The 13,666-nt window shown below is 58.7% G+C and overlaps 1 protein-coding gene across 1 annotated transcript in view; it reads left to right on the top strand.

Moving 5' to 3' along the window:
• Positions 1 to 13,666, top strand: part of SLC6A3 (solute carrier family 6 member 3) — a 41,408-nt gene that overhangs the window by 20,165 nt on the left and 7,577 nt on the right. Inside the window, exons 7-12 of the mRNA XM_036113650.2 lie at positions 4,345 to 4,448; positions 5,628 to 5,752; positions 8,944 to 9,056; positions 10,273 to 10,401; positions 11,097 to 11,196; positions 13,543 to 13,643. Of these exons, the coding sequence (XP_035969543.1) occupies positions 4,345 to 4,448; positions 5,628 to 5,752; positions 8,944 to 9,056; positions 10,273 to 10,401; positions 11,097 to 11,196; positions 13,543 to 13,643 (672 nt within the window). The remainder of the gene's footprint in view (positions 1 to 4,344; positions 4,449 to 5,627; positions 5,753 to 8,943; positions 9,057 to 10,272; positions 10,402 to 11,096; positions 11,197 to 13,542; positions 13,644 to 13,666) is intronic.

Below are 13,666 nucleotides of genomic sequence, written 5' to 3'. Positions count from 1 at the left end.
GCGCCGGGCTCTGCAAGACCAGCTGCACACGGGACCCCACCCAGCAGAGTTCACCATCGGGTTGAAATGGGAGACATGTGGGCACAGCAGGGAGCTCAGTGGACCAAATAAGAAAGGGGAGCAGACCACCTGCTCAGTCTCTGCAGGAACAGAATGGAAGGCTGCTTCCAACTGGCGTCTTCCCCTTGGCCCATCCCTACTTCCTAAGGGAACGCTCTCAGGTTCCTCCAATAAGCACCGATGGGCTACCCAGTCTGTGCAAGAAAGTGTGGCCACTCACCTGGAGTGCAGCCCTGATCTCTGGCTCTGTGGTCATCGTGGTTGCATGGATAAAGTCTCCCTCCTCGGAAGCCAAACTTCGTTGGTGCCCATTGGTTGGTGCACACTCTCAGTGCCCGTGGCACAGGGAGAAATCTAAATCACATCACATCAAAAACGAAGTCTGCAGCTGGGCTACATATTTCTTCAACAAAGAGAGCAATCGTTCTGTGTTAAAATACTTGGAGACAGCCTCCCGAAAAGAGGGGGCTTGGCCAGGCCATGGGACAGACAGAGGTCTCCCAAGAGAGGGAGAGAGAAGGGCCAGCGGCATTTTAGGGAAACAAGGCCCAGAAATGGGAGTGGCCGTTGGCCAGAGGTGGCGGGGATGATGGGAAAGGTAGCATTCTCAGGAGAGCACTGAAAATTCAGATGCACTAGATTTTGGCAGATGGTGGGGACCCCAATGGCCACCCAGGGGACTCACTGTAGCAGGGCCATGAGACATAATGGGGAGGGGTAGCTGGGGTGTGGGGGGCACGATGCTGGGGACAAGGGGCTGTTTGGAGGATTGTTGCCCAGTGCCACTAGGTGTTGGTGAGTCAGGTGTGGCACCCACCAGGGACGCAAGAAGGCACAGCCCTGAGGTGGAAATGGGAAGGAACAGGTAGGAGGGAAGGCAGGTGTGGCTCCTAGCCCCCGGGGAGCCCCCAGGAGTGAGGGAGCAGCAGAGGGAGGCTGTGAAGCTGCAGCAGCAGTGGGAGGCACCCACAGGTGAGGGCAGGGAAAGTGGCACTGGGCAGGGTCGCTGGGAAGTCCACACAAGGACAGGCAGTAAGACCATGAGAGCAGCAGATGCAGGCTCTGCGTGAGCAAGGGGAGAGAGAGTGTCCACACTGCAGAAAGCCAATGGGCAGCCACAGGTATACTTGCAGGAGGAGGTGGCCGTGGGTGTCACAGGCCAGGGGGCCATGATGAAGAAATCGAAGAAAATAACGAGGACAACATAAGGGAGCTAGTGCTTTGGGCAGGAAAACCAGGCAGTGCATAGGAGAAAGCCAGACATGTGCCAGTGCGTGCAGAATGATGCTCATGTGTGATGCAGAGAAGAGTAAATGACAGATGAGAGGTTGTCAGAAATGAGATAGAGATGATAGGTAGAAGGTGGAAGATGATAGGTACATTGAGATAGATAATAGATGGATAGATAGATAGATGATGGATGGATAGACAGAACTTGGGGCAGTTCCCACAGATGCCCCCAGGGATATAGTTGCAGGAGCTGGCCCTGATGAAGTCACGGGCTCCCCAGCACTATCCCAGGCTTGACCCTGACCCATCCCTGGGGTTCGGTCCAGAGGGATCTGATGGAGTCCGCAGCAGGCAGATGATGGATGGATAGATGATAGACAAATGGATAGATGATAGATGGATGGATAGATAGATGATGGATAGATGGATGGATAGATGATGGATGGATAGATAGATGATGGATAGATGGACAGACGGATGGATAGATAGATGATGGATGGATGGATAGATGATGGATGGATAGATGATGGATGGATGAATATATGGATAGATAGATGATGGATGGATGGATAGATAGATGATGGATGGATAGATGATGGTTGGACAGATGGATGGACAGATAGAATAGATGGATGGATAGATGATGGATGGATGGATAGATGATGGATGGATGGATGGATAGATAGATGATGGATGGACAGATGGATGGATAGATAGATGATATACAGATGGATAGATAGATGATAGATAGATGGATAGATGGATGGATAGGTAGGTGATTGATGGACACATAGTTGATGGGTGACAGATAGATGATTAATATCTTGGACAAACCAGCATATTCCATCCTCTCCAAGCACCCTGTCAGCTCAGGGCTCGGAAGGGACATAGACCAGGACAAAGCAGGACTACAACTCCTGGGCTCAGGCGAGCCTGAGGTCCCATGGACAGGTCCATGTTGTCCCCGTCCAGAGGGTGGAGCCATTCCTGGTCCTGCTGTGGGGTCCTGGCTGATCTTTGCATCAGCTCCTCTAGGCCTCCTCTGGATAGGGCAGGGACAGGGGCTCACTGGCTTGGTGGTCATCCTGGGATGTCCTCCCAGGGCTCCTCCTGGCCCAGGTGCTACCCATACTCCTACCCCCCAGGCTCTTGATGGCCACACTCAGAGATCAAGTGGCCCTGGGCATCCTTCTCTGGGGCTTAGCAGTTGGGGCAGTTCCCACAGATGCCCCCAGGGATATAGTTGCAGGAGCTGGCCCTGATGAAGTCACGGGCTCCCCAGCACTATCCCAGGCTTGACCCTGACCCATCCCCGGGGTTCAGTCCAGAGGGATCTGATGGAGTCCGCAGCAGGCAGGAGGCCTGGCCAGCATCCTCACTGGTCTAGAGTAGGTCAGGAGCAGAGGTTCTACATGGGGCCTGCCCCGCAAGCAGACAGGACAGAAGGGACCATCTGCTCCATCCCTTGCCATGTCCCTGGCACTATGGACGCTGCACTGCTCTGACACAGAGACTGCCCCGCATCCTGGGGATCCATTTCTGGATCCCCCATCTGGACAAGGGACTTCTCTGTAGGCGTCAGCATCCTCGGAGGGCATCCAGACCCTTATTCATTCATCTGCAGCTCTTGGGGTGGTTGACAGGTTGGGACAGGTCGAGGCTGGGGCAGACAGAACCCCATCCTGGAAGAGCTCCCATTCCCGCAGGAGAGGAGAGGTCAGGTGCTAAAGGAAGGAAGGCAGTTCCACGTCGGCCCAGAGAGGCTGCCGGGGGGGGTTCCAGGATGGGTCCTGCACTGGGTCCAGAGCTGGGTCCTCGGGGCGGCAGTGAGCAAAGGCCTGGACAGTCGTCCAGGAGGCACATCCTGGAGGGGGGGTCACACGTGCGAAGGCTCAGGGGTGGGCACTGACCTGGTGAGGGCTGGCACTAAGCAGGAGGCAGGGGCTCTCCCTGTGACCACGGCTCCTGCCCGCAGCGGCCCGGCCAAGCTAGCTAACTGATGACAAGCACAAGGGGGACAGCAGGGCAGAGGCCCCTTGGCCCACTCACCACTCAGCTACTCAAGGCCGCATGCTGAGGCCTAGCCCGCTGCCTGGAACACACTGTCCCTGACACCAGGGTGATCCAGAGACTCTGGGCATGCTGCCCAAAGGACAGACGTCCTGCTGGTCCTGGAGCGTGGGCGGGTGGCCAGCTCCCAGCAGCCGTAGGCTCTGGCCTCCTCTGCTGCATCCTGCCCAGCCCCCCTGTGAGGTCACACTCAGGCCAGCCACCCTGGGGCCCTTGGAGGTCGCCCCGTGTGCCCAGCCGATCTCTGGTGTGACTGCCGCAGGGTTCTTGCCCTCAGGCCTGCACCATGGGCTGCCTGGTCACTCAGGGACAGCCCCCAGGGCCAACAAGCCCCCAGACCCCTCAGATGGCTGATGTGGTCCTCCCGGGAGGTGCCCCCAGGGTGGGGTTCAGCTGCTTTCCACCCCCACCAAGGCTGTGTAGGGGCGAGGCAGCGCCCACATCCCCAGGGGGTCTCCGCGTCACCCTGATGCGAACAGTTGTGTTTGACTTTTAAAAATACCACGTTGGTGCAGTTATCAGCCACGGGCTTTCACTTGGCCCGTGTGCACCGAGCGAGCACACCCCAGTGCCTGGGCTTCACAGCCTTTCCACGGCTGCTGCTGTGTGCATACCGTGAGCCCGTGGCTTTAAACCCGTGGGAAAGACAGCGGACATGAGTGGGCACGTCTGACCGAGGCATCAACGTCCGTCGCATCTTAATAAATTAACTACAAGTCTGGCCGTGCGCACAGTGGTGCTGACGTTCCGAGGGAAATTGCAAATAAAGCACCAAGATACAGCCCTTCCGTGAGCTGCGCTCTGGGGCCAGGGACACGGCGGGTGTGACCCACTGATCATGTTGTCAATGCCACTGGCTCGTTGATGACAGTGTTGTCTTTCAATCCGACCCCGTTCCGTGGAGCCCTCGCTGGCCCTGGGATAGCCGGTCTCCCGGGTTCCACGCACTCCCTGCAATTACCTCTCTTGTCTGGCTCTATGCAGGTGTGGATAGATGCTGCCACCCAGGTATGCTTCTCGCTGGGCGTTGGGTTTGGGGTGCTAATTGCCTTCTCCAGCTACAATAAATTCACCAACAACTGCTACAGGTAAGTCCCGAGCCCCTGTCCCCATCACGGGTTCTGCCAAATCACTGACTTCTGGAAATAACGTGTCCCCAGATACAGGGAGGGGGGACACGCTGTGCTCACAGGGCCTCTGAGCCAGAATGGCTCTTTAGTGGAAATTAAAAGGCGGAAGCTACAGGCAATTTGGTTCTTGCTCTAAAGAAAGTACCGGAACAGATGAAGGTGTTCGCCACCTCCCGGAGTCCCCACTGAGGGCCCCAGCCTCTGCCCCCTCGTCCATCGCCTGCCAGGCCCCAGCTGCCCCTGCCTCCCGGCCCCCAGGGCCAGGCCTCCCCAAGGTGCTCAGGGCACCCGGCTCCAGGGCAGGCAGCGAAGTGCCAGAGCTGAGTGACCTGCAGCCATAGGCTGGACCCAAAATCCATCTAAAAACAAAAGCAAGTTCATCTGGGACCTGCTTTCTTTGACCCTTATGGGCTTGTGTTTATTTTCTTCACATCATGAGGACAGAAAATGCAGTAAAAATACAAAGACAGCGTGCATAGCAAAGTGGCCACACATGCGGGTGGACAGCCCCTGCCCGAGCCCACCCGGGCCTCGCCGGGGTCAGGGCACTCAGCAAATGTCCTTCCACTCCGGTGCCCGGAGGGGCTGACCGCACCCCTGCTCCCCCACCTCTCCTTCCCTCTGGCCCTCTGAGTTCTCAGCCTTCTGAATGGGGTCCCCCATGCTCGGGGGACCCCAGACCCACCCCCTCAGAACTGCATTTCAACCAGCCCCCCCACCCAGGCTTCTAGACATCCTGCCAGACAGCCCCCTGCAGAGCATGGGTGGGGACCCTGCTGGTTTCCGTTTGCCCGCCCAGAGCCCCCACATTGCAGGTGGGGGCTGTCTCACCTTCACACTGAGTCGTGAGCACCAGAAGCCCCTCGGTTCCTGGGCGGACACGCACGGCTGTTCACCACGGGGCCTGCCCGGGCCAAAGCCGGGACACAGCCAGAGCCTTAGAGCCGCTCCGCTGGGGGTCCTGTCAGCCCAGGCACCAGCCTCTCTGCGGTGCAGCCCACGGGAGGGGCTGGGGGTGCCCTTCTGCGAAAGCACCCCTCCAAAGCCCGCCTGCCCTCAGACGCAGCGCATTAAGGACAAAGGCAGGAAGCTGCCCCTGCCTCAAGGCATGGCTGGGATGTGTGTCTTGTTCCCCAGAGATGCGGTCATCACCACCTCCGTCAATTCCCTGACGAGCTTCTCCTCCGGCTTTGTGGTCTTCTCCTTCCTGGGGTACATGGCCCAGAAGCACAGCGTGCCCATCGGGGACGTGGCCAAGGACGGTGAGTCTCCCTAGGGCAGGCCCGGCGTCCCCACAGCTCCGCCCGCCCCACAGCCCTGGCCACCCAGGCCTCTGAGTGTTTACCCCGTGCAGTGGGAGGGAGACGCTTGGGCCCTGCGTCCGGCTCAACGAGCCGCACGTGTTCCAGAGCAGAGAACCCGTGGACGGGTCCCCGGGGCGGCGACACACCCACCACACCCCACTGCTGCCCCGCTGGTCGCCAGCCCCCGGCAGAGGCCCTGGGGCTGCAGGACAGGGTCTGGTTCCCCGTCTCAGGGTAGGCCTTGTCTTTGTTTACACTTTGGAAGGAGGCCCACGCAGCTCAGGGGTGGGGGCCACACAGCCCTCAGGGCCGGAGAGCAAGGCCAGAGAGAAGCCTGGTGGATTTGGGACATGAGCCGTTCATTGGCGCCAAAGCTTTTCCCTCCAAACACCCGGTGATCATGACATATGTAGGTGGGATTTGGGTAATAACCAGAGGAATCACGAAGTCTTGGGCACACAGGGACAACAGAGACCCTTGTTCCCAACCTGCTCACCAGCCAGCCGCGAACACCAGGTGTCTGCGTGCCAGGAAGTGGGCAGGTGGGAGTGGGCACAGGTGACCCAGGGAGCAGGCTGGGCCCCAGCAGGAGGCCAGGTGCAGGGGTGGGGTACGGAAGGGGCTGCTCAGTCCTAGTGTGTGGGTAGAAAGCCATGGCACTGGGTCGGGCCGGGACAGCAGGGTCTCCTGAGATTACTGCAACCCCTCGCCTGCCGTCAGATTATTCTGGGGGTGAGCGAGGAGGACTCTTCCCCTGGAGTCTGTCCTCACCCGTCCACTTTCTATGAAAAGGCCCATCTTCTCCTGGGGCTGCTCCTCAGGCTCAGGAAAGCCCGTGAGGGTGTCCCTGCCTCATCTCTTCCTGAATCTTTTTATTCTTGAGTGGGAGTAGGGACAGGGGAGCAGAGGGCCCCCCACCTGTGCCCGCAGCCCTTATCCTCCATCCCATCCGATTCTTGCAGTGTTGAGCCTTCGGACCCCAGTTTGAAAGTAGGAAGCAGAGGTCCGGCCCTCCGGGACTGGCAGGGAAAGCAGGGGCTGGGCGTCCGGGCGTATGTGCTTCCTAAGTCCACATCCTTGCCTCCAGGAAAAAATCCAATAAAGGCAGGAGAATGGGAACATAAAGCAAATAAATACAGAGCAGTGAAATTTACTCACTGCTGCATTTATGCATTTTCCGTGCTTTTGCCCTTTTTTATGATAAATAGCAATAGCTTACAAAAACCTCTATTAACCCCTGGAAGTAGAGTGAATATCTTCTATGCATTTCCGTGACAAGCAAAGTAAATGTCATTTATAGCTCTAATTCTCAAGAAAACAGGGTGAAATGTTAACCCAGGTACAGAACTGAAAGGCTATGATATTGACATCACGTTCCACCAAGCTGACCGACCTCCCCTGGGTCTGTGGCTCATGGCATTTAGGCTCTAGAGCGTCTCAAATGAGCCGCCCCTCAGCCCTGCACTGGGGACTGGGCCCCCTGCATGGGGGCAGGAATTGCAGAGAGCCCCGGCCTGAGCACAGGCCCCATGAGGACAGCGTGGCTGTGGAGCTCTGTTCCATCCTCTACAAAGATCCGTCAGCGCCCAGCCCCCGTCGGCTGGTGCCCGCCACGGCCCTGCTGAGGGCTGAGAGATTAGGGAAGCCACGTCTTTGTGCATAAAGGCTCGGAAGGCCATGTGAGTGAGTTGAGTAGGCCCATCTTTTAAAAGTGACCATGGAAATGATTAGTTTCCTGTGGGAATGTTTTTACTTTGGGGATCATCAAGGCCAAACTGCTGCGAGTCTGGTTGAGCCCTGCACCGTTTCCATCCCCGCCTCCCTGCCTCTGTCTGAGCCCACGGCCCCCACGCGCACCCAGATTCCACGGCGGGGTGAGGGAACAGGCATGCCTCCCAGCGTGCATATGCTCCACACAGCAGCCCCGCTCCTGGGATGTCCTGAAAGGGAATGATCCCAGGGGAGCTGCTATGTGAGCAGAAACTTGCCCCTTTCAAGCATTTGCTGAGCTGTAGTATTTCCATATTCATTACATGGTTTTTAAAGATCAGACACAGTTATTCATTGACATGGAAAAATATTCATATATTGCTAAATGTACCTCAGTGAGTGTGAGCATGTGTGAGAGAGCATGTGTGTGTGAGCATGCACGTGCGTGTGTGACAGCATGCATGTGAACATGCATGTGTGTGCGTGTGAGCATGTGTGCGTGTGAGAGCATGTGTGCATGTGTGTCAGCATGCGTGTGCGTGAGCATACACGTGTGTGTGAGCATGCATGTGTCAGAGAGCATTGTGTGTGCATGAGCATGGGTACGTGTGTGAGAGCATGCATGTGTGCATGCATGTGTGAGCATACATGTGTGTGAACATGCATGTGTGCTGTGTGAGAGCATGTGTGCATGTATGAGCATGGATGTGTGTGCATGTGTGAGCATGCACGTGTGCGTGTGTGAGCATGCGTGTGTGCGTGTGTGTGAACATGCATGTGTGCTGTGTGAGAGCATGTGTGCATGTATGAGCATGGATGTATGTGCATGTGTGAGCATGCATGTGTGCGTGTGTGAGCATGCGTGTGCGTGTGTGTGAGCGTGCATGTGTGCATGAGAGAGCATGCGTGTGTGTGAGCATGTGTGCATGTGCACGTGTGAGCGTGTGCGTGTGTGTGAGCGTGCATGTGTGCATGAGAGAGCATGCGTGTGTGTGAGCATGTGTGCATGTGCACGTGTGAGCGTGTGTGTGTGCGTGAGAGAGCATGCATGTGGGGGGTGCGTGCGTGTGTCTGTGATGTGCACAGGAACGCAGGCCAGGAGGCCTGGCGGAGGTTGTCAGGGACGGCGGCCAGGCTGCTGCAGCCCCTCCCGCCCTCACCTGCGTTGGTACCACTCCCACTTCCTCTCCAGCCCCCACAGCCCCACGCAGACCAGAAGGACCCAGAGGAACAAGGTGCGGGCCTCCGGCTGACGTCAGGTTTCCATTTTCTGGAGTCCTGGGCCAGGTGTCCACTGAGTTCCCAGGAGAGAGGACTCTTGAGGGAGACGGGGAAGAAGGCGCTGGGAGGGATTTTGTCACCTTACTGCTATGTCGGCCTCCCTGGGTGGGGGAAGAGGGGAGCCGCAAGTCAGCGGCAACAGGAGGGTCTGTTTTCAGGGCCCGGGCTGATCTTCATCATCTACCCCGAGGCGCTGGCCACGCTCCCGCTGTCCTCGGCCTGGGCCGTGATTTTCTTCATCATGCTGCTCACCCTGGGGATCGACAGCGCCGTGAGTGACCTCAGCACCTCGCACACCAGGGGGGCCTGCCTGTGACAGCCGGGCTTCCTCACAGCCTTCGCAGGGCAGGCAAACCCCGACGCCCCTGAAGGGTCTCCCAGAGCTGCTGTGCTACAGAGCCCCGCGTGGCGGGAGGAGGGTCCCACAAGTGCTGAGACCCTTCCTGGGTGGGGTGTTGGACCAACTCACCCCCTCTTTCACTCGGGGCCTCCAGCTGTGCCCTCTGCCCAAGTCACTAAGACCCGAACACACACATACAAGCCGGCAGCAGGACGCAGTGCAGGGAACGGGGTGAGGACCCCCGAGGGCCAGGGCCGGGCCCTCCTGACTCATTGCCTTCCTTGACCCCAGAGCCCCCCAGGAGGGTTGGATGCACCTGCAGAGCAGGGCAGCAAAGTCTCCAGCTGCAGCCCAGGCCTGGCCCGCTGAATATCTCGTGTGCAGCCCTGTGTATGTGTGCACGTGCTCGCGTGTGCATGGGTGTGAGTGCGTGCATGCGTGTGCACTAGGGAGGACGAATGTGGGCCTGCTGCACTTCCTCAGGCTCCTGTGTCCCCATTGCCTGCTCAGGACCAACAGCTGAGACCTCAGAGTCCCCATGAGTGGCCACGGGTGCCCTGTCCCCCAGAGCTTCCTGGAAAGTGCAGAGAACCACAAATCCTGCCCCCTGTGAATGTGGGTCACACGCCCTAGCCTCCGGCTGTCGTCTCCCAGCCAGCCTGGTCAACGCCTGCTGGATGACCACAGCCCTGGACCGCACATCTGGTGGGGATGAATCCCATGAACAGCAGGGCAAAGAGGGTCACCAAGTAGGCCAGGATACTTGGAGGACACCCCATCAGGACGACACTCAGTCAGGAAGGTTGTGCCCGTGGCCACGCCGGGTCCTCCCCAAGGACAAAGTAGGGCTGTGCTGTGGGGAGACGTGTGTTTGGGGCAGTCGGGCAGGGCTGAGGCTTTGTGGCGATTTCAGCGGATGGTGCCACGTTAGCCACATGGGGCTGGAGACTGGCTGAGCACGTCCCCTCGCGGGACAGGTGCACCCCCGGGTCCTCTTTCCAGGGGCTGCGGGCTGTCTTGCGTGCAGGGCACTCTGCAGCCCGGATGCTGTGCGGCCCCCACTCGTGTCCACGCCCCAGGTGTAGGTCCGTTGGACGTGACGTAAATCGCGCCCCACCCCGCAGCGCCCCCGCTCTGTTGGCTGCAGATGGGCGGGATGGAGTCGGTGATCACCGGGCTCGTTGACGAGTTCCAGCTGCTGCACCGGCACCGGGAGCTCTTCACCCTCTTCATCGTCCTGGCCACCTTCCTCCTCTCACTCTTCTGTGTCACCAACGTACGTAGCCGTGCTCGCTTTGCCTGGCGCGGCCTCACTAGCATTTGGTGTTGGCAGCGTGGCTGGTACTGTCTGAGAGCCCCAAACTGTGACTTGCACCGATATGCTAATGACACGCGGGTCGCTGTGGTCACACAGGGGATTACGTGGTCGCACAGGGTAGCCGTGGTCACCAGGAGCAGCTGTGGTCACACACGGGGCAGCCGTGGTCACAGCGGTAGCGGTGGTCCATGGGACGCGGTCTCGAGTTCCTGCAGCTCCTGGACGGCCCCCTTGGAAGCGGCCTGGGCTAAGCGCCTGCCTGTTGCATCTGCGGGGCTGGGGGCCAGGGGAGGCCTGACCACGGGGAGCGGGGCCTGGGTCAGCTCCCCTCCCAAGTTTGGCATTCGGCTGCTTTCACCTCTGATTGCACCTGGAGCGCCCCTGGGGGGGGAGGGGAGGGAGGAGAGGAGTGGAGGGGAGGGGAGAGGAGAGGAGAAGAGAGGGCCTTGCCGTTCCCGCACAAAAGGCATGTCCCTGAATAGCTGTGCGTGGACTGAATTTCAGTGACTCCAATCGGACTTCACAGATAGGCTATGTCTGTAAACTGAATCTGCAGGCCCGGTGTCTGTTTGGGGAGAGTGTTTTTGTGGGCTTCCTCGGGTGAGGCGTGCCGTGCCGGGCACCCCAATTTCAGCGGGCACCCCCTCTTCCAGGGCGGCATTTACGTCTTCACGCTGCTGGACCACTTTGCGGCCGGCACGTCCATCCTCTTCGGAGTGCTTGTCGAGGCCATCGGGGTGGCCTGGTTCTACGGTAAGGACGGGCCCTCCTCCGGGGCCGGTGTGCGTCAGCAGGTGGCAGACCCAGCTGCGGTGCCGTCACTGGGACCAGCCAGATCGATGAGCAGAGTCAGCCGGAGGGGGCACCCCAAAACGCTTACTGTGGTCAGAACTGTTTGGTGTGGCCACCTGATCGTACTGTGCCGATGTCCTCGTTGGTCATTAAGAGAGAATGGCCTACGGGCCCGGCGGAGGTGAGGTCTCCTCAATCGGCTAAGAAACAGGCCTGTTCCTCCCTGGGGAACGTGACCAGCACGCAGTTCGTGAGGTGGGGGCCGATCGGTGTTCCACCGCGCCACGCTCACCGTCAGCTCCTCACGCCCTCGCTGCTGACCAGTCAGCCGCTGGCTCCTGAGTTAGAGCTCCGCGCCCCCCGAGGTTGGGGGCCACTGGTGGGCAGGCAGCGCCCAGACGAGACTGGGCCCCCTGCAGCCACGGCTGGCCTGTCCCTGCTGGCCCGCGGGCCGCATCGCGGGCGTTGTGACAGCCACGGGTGCCCGAGCTGGAGGAGGCATCCTTTCCCAGGATGCTGACCTGGGCCAGCTGCCCACCTTGCCTGCTCTCCCGGAAGGAGAGAGCTCCTGGCCAGGCTTCTCTGGGGCACTTAGCAGTGACAGCTCTGGGCGTCAGGTGCACTCTCCCTGGCTGTGAGCTCCAGCCCAGAGCTAACGGTCTGCAGGCTGCACCAGCTCCCCTCCTGTGGGAGCCCTAGGGTCACGCAGTGGGCATGGCCTCGGGGCCATGGACAGCGTGGCCCAAAGAAGCAGGTCGGCTTTGAGAGGCTGCACCTGACAAATAGTTCACATTCCCAGAGCTTTTTCAATTATATTTTCTTTTGTACAGAAAAGGGAAATACCGAACTCTGCTTTCATTAGCACCTGGAATCAATACTTGATCATTTAAAATTGGGCTCTCTCCCCCACCCCCAAATGAAACCCCACAGTGAAAGAGAGCAAGTGCCCCAAACGCGTCCCTCGGTCATGAGCTCAGTGCTGGTGAGGCGGGAGAGACGCTGGCGACTGCGTGCTCCCCAGAGCCTCGGAAGACGGAGTCCACGTTGTTTCTCCAAACAGCCATTACATCTCTAATCCGCACACACAGTCTGTTTCTTGGGAGCTGTATCAGAGTGCCGGGTCTGTGCACCAACGGTCCCTGTCGGTCTTCGAGCCAACAGCCCAGCGCCAGGAGGGGCCGTGGGCTGACCTGACCACTCGTGGGGCTGAGTCCAGAGGGGCCGAGGGGCTGGCCTTGGGTTCACCTTTCTCCATTCCACTCTGCCCCTGGTCCATCTCCATGTCCAGGGTTCCGATGATGGGGTTGGTTTGTGCAGAGGGAATTCTGAATGGAGGGGTCTTCCCAACGTGTCCCCAACGTGAGGCCCACGAGACTCACCCCAGGCTCAGTGGACAAACTGTGGTCGTCCGAGCAGAGGCCAGGCCAGACTCGGGGTGGGAGAAATCACTGTTGAGATCTCTTAGAGAAAGTGCCAGTTCACTAAGCTTTAGAAATAGCTTTCCTTAAGAAATAATGATTATAAATATATCCTGGAATATTGTCCAGCCTTGAAAGGAAGGACATTCTGACACCTGCCACAACACGGAGGAACCTTGAGGACATCCTGCCGAGTGATATAAGCCAGTCATAATAGGACAAATCCCGTAGGATTGCACTCATGTGAGACAGAAAGTGACAGTGGGCGCCAGGGTGGGGGAGGGGGGAGAGGAGTTAGTGCTTCATGGGACGGAGCTTCAGTTTGGGAAGATGGAAAGTTCCAGCTAGAACCATCCGATGCTGGTGATGGTTGTACAGCAATGTGAATTAGCATCTCCAAACGCCACACTTAAAAATGATTAAAATGGTAAAATTTGTTATGTGTATTTTAGCACAATTTTTTCATTGTTATGTGAGTCACCATACAATACATCATCAGTTTTTGATGTGGTGATCCACGATCCACTGTTTGCGTATAACACCCAGTGCTCCATGCAGGACGTGCCCTCCTTAATACCGCAATTTTTCTAAAGAGAAAAAGAAGTAGTTCTGGCCTAGGGGAGGCAGGACAGCCTAGGGCGAGGGAGGAAGCGCTGAGGGAGGAAGAGGACGGAGAGAGGGCAGGCGAGCTGCCGACGCCCCACACATGTCCCTCGGTGCGCAAGACGGTTGAGGAGTGCCCGTCTCCCGGTGTCACCACAGTGAACACGCATGGGGACCCTGGCCAGCAGGAGCACTGGGAGGCCTGGGGGGGCTGCAGGAGGTGGGGTGGGACCCGGGGCGGGGAGCGTGGCGTCCTGACCGGCCCGCTCGGCTCCTTCCACCACAGGCGTGAGGCAATTCAGCGAGGACATCAAGCAGATGACCGGGCAGCGGCCCAGCCTCTACTGGAGGCTGTGCTGGAAGTTCGTCAGCCCCTGCTTCCTCCTGGTAAGGGCCCCACATGCACGCCA

This window comes from Halichoerus grypus, chromosome 2 (genome assembly GCF_964656455.1).
Source record: "Halichoerus grypus chromosome 2, mHalGry1.hap1.1, whole genome shotgun sequence".
Lineage (NCBI taxonomy): Eukaryota > Metazoa > Chordata > Mammalia > Carnivora > Phocidae > Halichoerus > Halichoerus grypus.
Note: the sequence above shows the minus strand (reverse complement) of the source record. Positions and strands in the feature narration are given on the sequence as shown.